The 6810-nt window shown below is 41.6% G+C and overlaps 1 protein-coding gene across 2 annotated transcripts; it reads right to left on the bottom strand.

The window, feature by feature from the left end:
* Positions 1-3233: 3233 nt before the first annotated feature.
* On the bottom strand, positions 3234-6526 carry LOC148034478 (uncharacterized). Of its 2 annotated transcripts, XM_087679426.1 has the most exons (2): positions 6212-6525; positions 3235-6126 (listed from the first exon to the last, which is right to left on the bottom strand). In XM_087679426.1, exon 2 carries the CDS (start codon positions 5933-5935, stop codon positions 3863-3865), a length of 2073 nt encoding a protein of 690 aa, XP_087535552.1. In that variant the 5' UTR covers positions 5936-6126; positions 6212-6525; the 3' UTR covers positions 3235-3862. The 2 variants fall into 2 exon arrangements, with proteins under 2 accessions (XP_087535551.1, XP_087535552.1); XM_087679425.1 differs by having other exon boundaries at positions 3234-6526.
* Positions 6527-6810: the final 284 nt, after the last annotated feature.

Raw genomic sequence — 6810 nt, forward strand, 5'->3', positions numbered from 1 at the left:
ATATGGATCACCTTTGACACAATACTTGTTAAGTTGTCTATCTAGTAAGGACACTTTGTCTTGGTCTCCTCATGCAAGTGTATTTTCCATCCTAGTTGGCAAGGCTTAGGCCTTGTGAGCTCCTACAATGAGCATATATATGGTGTGATTATAAAGCATGCATTGGATCAGATATGTTAGGGTGTTGGTAGGTGATCCTAACATTCCTGCATTCAATGGTATGTTCTTGATCCCATCCAATTCTAGTTTCATGGTTAGCAACTCTTATTGCATGTCCATTGTGTGTTCAAGAATGTTGTTGAAGGTACTAGTCCCCTAGTCCTTAAGATCCAAGAGCATCGTTTCCAGCTCTACACTTGAGAGTTGGGCATGGCCAAAGTGTGTAGCTTTTTGGTAGCTCTCCAAGGACTCTTAGACATCTCTTGGGAGAGACGCTAGAAATTCTACCTCGTCCATTGAATTAGGCGTGTGGTTTGATGTTTCTTGTTTACTAGGTCAATTACTTAATCGATGATATCCATGAGAAGTGTGAAATTGAGAATGGAGCCCTCATTGGACTAGATTCAAGAGTTGATATTGTAGCGATTGGTTCAAGGCTAGGGCTCCACTGCTTAAAAGTAGGGATCACCTTGCCATTGCACAAGTGCATACAAAAAAATCAATCTTTGAGCTTTACCCTAGGCCTAGAAGCTCTATGTTTGTCTATGGTTCAGGTCTTTGTGATGTAATATAATGTTTCTTAGGTCTCTTATTCTTGGTTTCTATAATCTTCTTGTTGAGTTGCCAAGGTACTTAATGTTTCTTTCAACACTTGCATTCCAAGACCTACAAGAGTGATCTATGTAAAATCAAGATTTCTTCCTTTCCAAAATCAATGTGCATGTGCACAAGAAAATCCACAAAGTACCTCAATCATTAAGAGGCCAATGTCTCAAGCTAGGCCTAATGGAATATAATGACTAGACTCCTAGAATGCAAGTATGGATATGTCCTAGATGTAGGTCTTTTTGAAATAAAAGAAGGAGCTCTTTGATGTAAGAACTTGAAGTTAGGAGATCCAAATTCAAAATCTGCCAGGAGCACAAGTTGCGGAAGTGCAATGTAAAATCTCTAACAATGTGCAAGAATGATTTGTAAGGTGGATGTGCATAAGAGCTAGACTAAGATGCAAGAGCACTAGAGTCAATGAGCATTATGCCTACACGCATGAGTGCACAAGTGAGTGAGTGCAAGAGTACAAAAGTGTGTGTTGTGCTATATGTTTGACAAGTGTACCTAAGTAAGAGGTGAATGTGTGTGCACACATGGATGCGTATAGGTATAGAAAAATATTTGAGGATGGGTGTCTACACATGGGGTGGGTTTGGATTTTGATACAAGTGATAAAGGCTACTCTGTGCGCACGCGCGCATGTGTGTGTGTGTGTGTGTGTGTGTGTGTGTGTGTGTGGAATGGGTACATTTGTGTGTCGTATACACGTATGAATTCGGCATGTTAGGTGTTTATGTGATGTGTTGGTGGATATGTTTAGTGTGGGGTGCAAAGGGTTTGTGTATATATGGTGTGTGAGATAGGAATGTGTGCATTTGGGGTGTGTGAATACACACTATGTGCCTATGTGTAAGACTAGTCCTACATTGGTGTAAGAGTCAAGGTAGTACGTGTGTGAATGCATGCACTAGCAAAAGTAGCCATGGGAGGGAGTTGCAAGTCTTAATTAAAATCGAAACCTTGTGCACGGAATTTAATGCGACAAGCAAATTCAAGATATCATTAAACAACATGCAACCAACCAAGTAATGAACAGCTGATCTTAGTGGGTTGTCTTTTAATCGACCTCAGTAGGCAAATTTTGAGCCGCAACTTGACGTATCGCTAAGCCAAATGCACACTATGTAGTAGGAAAATGCCATAATTGGAAATGCATGCCCACATTGGCAACTGGAAGATGCCACCAAGCTAGTGAAAACGTCGTTGGAAACACATGCCCACATTGGTAGCTAGAAAATGTTGTCATGCTAGAAATGTTGCCTTGTCGCCTACACACACTACAAAGAAAAAATGCATGCACACTCCATGAGGAAAAACACATGCACACTATTCAAAAACTCAACCAAGTTGTCTAGCTAGAAGACACCACTTGCATGCTCCATGGCAAACCAACTAGTTCAATATCAGTTAACACAATTTATCATCAATTACATTCCATTCAAGTAGAGGTCTGTTTGTAGATTCGGGTGACCTCATGTTTTAATTTGTTTATCTTTCCATTACAAGTCTTGTCTCCTTTCTTCAATCCTTTGTGAAAAACCGTCTAAGAGAAAAAACCAAAAAACCTTAACCTCTTCTCCTTATCTCTTTCCTTTCATTCCTTCAACCTTACCTCTTCCCCTCCTATTCCTTCAACCCTTGGATTCTTGAAGCGCTTGAGTTTATGTTTTAGGATCTTGTTTGAGTTTGTGTGTTTTTTTAAAATATGTTTTTGTTGATCTTTTTGTGTTTGTGTTCCCTTTCTTGATTCCATTTAGTCTTATTTTTGTCTTTCTCCACTTCATTAATTTTCACTTTTCCTTCTCCTTATCACCTATGAAACCTTCCAACCTAACCATGCATATTCAAAGCATGCAAGATACAAACGTAATCAATCAATCTCCCTGACAAATCCAATTGTACTTGGTACCAAGCCTTCTAGTTTGTCATACAATAAGAATGAAAACCTTGGTAGCTGCACAATCCTAGGTCCCAATAACAAAACTAAAATGTTATGCTAACTACACAATATTTCAAACATTAAATGAACTATCATTTAAAAAGTCTCAACTCACTTTGGTAACAATACCACCTCATTTTCTCAACACTCCACTCTAACCAACCATGCATCCTTCTCTCCAACCCAAGAAAGTAAAAACATAAAACTAACTTCAAGGTATAGTGAACTCATCAACTTACCTTTCCATATTTTAGTTTAAAAGTTTGAAGGACTTCAAGGTGTAGTGAACTCGCCAACTTACCTTTCCATATTTTAGTTTGAAGGCTCCAAGATTGTTCCACGACCCAAGCAACACAATCCAATGTCACTTCTTCACATCCACCACCAAGCACGACAATGATAAAATAAAAATATAAAAAATTAGAGAGAAGCTTCACCACACCCGGTTCTTCACTCTTTTGTAATCTGCAACCTCACACAACTCCAAACTCAACCCTCTTACCATGGCTAGAAATAAATATTCATATTTACATTTAAAATTTTGTGGTTTGATCTCGTGCTTGCAGATAACCCAAACACAAGAACACCATCAAGACAAAAGGCAAGGGAGATGGGTTTTGCACATTGTGTTTTTAATTTCAATAGACAAGATTACATAGATCCATACAATCATGTACAAGCCTACATAAACACTTCACCCTAAAGTGTATCCCAACTGCATGAACTCCATGGATATCATCACCTTCACTCTCATAATGTTTTACATCTTTGAAGGAGCTTAACTCCCTTGCAACAACATTGCATGTGACAGTAATCTGGAAGAATTTTGAACTCATGGTAGAATAATGTAGTCAACTTTCAATGGTGCTAAACAGGGGAAATGCCCACAAAGCCAACTCAATTTTATATCCTTGCAGACATACATCAGTACATTTTCATTGAGAAGCACTTGCTCCAAAAAGGAAAAAGGAAATGCTTCAGCAAAAACTTCACCCTTGAACCATCTTACCAACCTGTTGTCTTCTGGTCACTGATAACCATGAGTCACAAAAACTGAATACCATCCTACATCAGAGTGCAATTGAATGCGATTTAAGAAGGCTTAATAAGATTTCCCAATTACGACCTCCAGGACAGCGATAAGCAGAGTATTTACATGTTGATATCTGGGAAGGCATGTCGATTGCTAGCCGCTCCAGGTAGACCATTGACATTCAGGCCTAGAAATGTATGCAGGTTTGATGAACTTGGCATTGGTAACTGACCAGGTGCACCTAGTAACGCAGACATATAAGAGCCAGAGGAGGTAGGCACAGTTTGTCGTGCTGTAAATCGCATACCCACAGTTGGACCACAATTCGGCACACAAAGTGAGGGATGCATTGTATTATTAGTCCATCCTTGATACAGATCCATTCCTCCATTTCCAGATTTGTTATGAGAGGTGATACTATCATGAGCAGCCTTTGGACCATACAATGCATGATTGATAGTCCTACCACTTTGTAGTCCCATGTCTACAAACTTGCTGTGAGAACCATAATCAGACTGAAAGACTTTCAAATCATGCATCGTATGACTTCTTGACGTTAAGATGTCCCACATAGAGTTCACCGCGACGGGACTCTGCATTTCACAGGTGCTTTGATTGTGCATGCTCAAGAAGCTTGCCTTGCATTCTTCAGAACTTGGAATTCTTCCAAAGAGCTTTCCACCACTGATGGAGGAAGTCATGAAATTGAAAAGCTCAGCAGAATTCAAATCATCCACATTTTCTGGCATTGCTTCATGCCGATTCACAGGTGCTGAACCTTTGAAAGTCATTGCCATCTCACCTTCACATTGCAGGCCAAACCCAAGTCTGTTGTAGACGTAAGAATCTTCTCTCTCACAGTTGTCTCCCAGTTGGCTGCACTGCATTGAAAAACCACTGGCCACATCCAAGTGTTTTTCTCTTCGGTGATTCCCGACCATTGAAACTGCTGCATTTTGTTGAAAAGCAGTAGAACAAATAGCCTGCTTGTTTGCTTCTACCAAGCTAGTAGCTCTACGATCTGCTGTAAATCCAACATCGAAGAGAGTACTCTTAGACTTGAGAGGATCCAAACCTGTACCCCTTTCCACATCAGCCTTTCCCTTACCAAAGCCAAAATCGTACCTTTCATTGTTGGCACTCTCTAAACTAGCACCTTCATTGCTTTCTTCTCTCAAGCTAGCACTATAGCCAATATGAAATATTGCACCAGTGGTATCTTGATCCATTTTACCCAAGCTCTTATTTGGATGAGTGCTTGTCTTACTGCAATTGTTTTGTGCTATGCCATTGTCCATGCCCTGCATATTGTCACCTAAATCATCAAACCTCTCATTCTTCTCCCATAAACCTTCTACATTTGTAGGCCTGCTCCTGTGTTCAGGAGAAACCACATCAACTTTCTTCACAATGCCAGTACTTTCTTTGCTAGATTCAAATTCCTCTTTAATGCTATTGCCCTCATTCTTGAAACACAGATCCAGGCCATCACTTGGTTCTCCTGAGCCAGTTGCAAATCCCATGTCATCCACCACAGCTTTTGTCTCAGGGGCAAACACTCTGTTCATGCCTCTGCCAACACAATTACTAGCTTTACTAAACTCGAACTGATCACTGCCATCGGCAGCGGGACTCTGTAAGTCTGCATTGACAACAGCATTCTTCCTTGCATCTACAAGGCAGACTGTGGGATGCACATCATACACTTCACTCTTACAGTGAGAAGGAGCTCCATCCAAGCCTTTTTCAGCACCAATATTCATCTTAGCATTCATGTTATTGGACGAGACAAAGTCCTCTTTAGCTACAGAATCATTGAGAAACTGGAGATTCATGCTGCCCCCACCAGAGCTTTCAACCTCATGAGCCACATTACCCTGTCGCAAGGTCTTTTTAACAGGAAACCCCAACTTAAGGCCATTATCAAGCCTTGAGTCCCTTTTTTCAGATCCAACCTGTTCACTGCGGTGAGTGCCCTTGTTTGCAGATGGGCTACATGCAAGAATCTGCATTTCTTGCTTCATCCATTGGAGCAGCTTCTGGCTTGCATCATGGAGCTCTCCCAAAACGGATTCCATGCAATCTTTGAGGCTGTTATATCCAAGGCTTGAGACAGTCTTCTTTGCATCGAGTGTCCCAGCATGTGCCGCATCGATGGTCTGTTCCCCATCATTCTGACACAAGGCAAGCATCTTTAAGGGATGCGCAGCGGTGCCCCCGGTATCAAGCTTGGCAACAGATGGTTGGGTATGATGACAGGCAGAGGCGGGCCTGTTTCTGGGCTGCCCACTGCTGCATGATGCCTGCTCAAATGGCTGCCCAAGCTCAAGCTCATTGCTACCCTGTAAGTCCTCACCAGGGGGATAGACTAGATTCAACTGACCTGGAACCTTGTGATTAACAATGGAAGCAGATGGAAAGCTTATGCGATAATAACCGTAATCATCCACATAAGAGGGATGGCTTACCTTCCTTTTCTTTATCTTGGGACCATGCTGGTGTCTGGGCTCAGTCATGGCAGGAAAGAAGAACCCTGGGAATGACAGGGGAGCTTAAACGAAGGAATATAAACAGGAAAGCGGAGCATGAGCGAAGGAAAACTTCTTCCTATCAGAGCAGAAGAATATCGGGCATTTCATCCGGACTTAAAACAAAGGACCGGTAACAGCAATACGTCTTTGCATTCATTCGTTCATTGAGTCAGCAATCCACTATCATGTCTCCATCGCCAAGATCTTGGCTTATTGTGTCCCATACCACCTGCAACTTCATGACTGGCAGCTTGCAATTAGTAACAATCATATCAATAACAACATGGTTCCTTTCACACCTATATTCCAACCTTCACGCGTTGTCCCCCTTGTGAATTCCCCATTTCTCAAACTCCACCTCATAAGAGCTGCGCCACGCGTGAATGTATGGACTCGAGAACGTGCGCCACGAGCAAATGTATGGACTTGTGAGTGTGCTCTCTTGACTTCAGGTTTGCACAATCACACACAAGTCCAACTTGCAAAGACAAGGATGTAAAAAGGAAGAGAGAGAACACATCAAGGAAGAGAGCGAA

This window comes from Lygodium microphyllum, chromosome 6, assembly GCF_053477565.2.
Source record: "Lygodium microphyllum isolate KBCC chromosome 6, Lygodium_microphyllum_v1.1.10, whole genome shotgun sequence".
NCBI classification, from domain to species: Eukaryota; Viridiplantae; Streptophyta; class Polypodiopsida; order Schizaeales; family Lygodiaceae; genus Lygodium; species Lygodium microphyllum.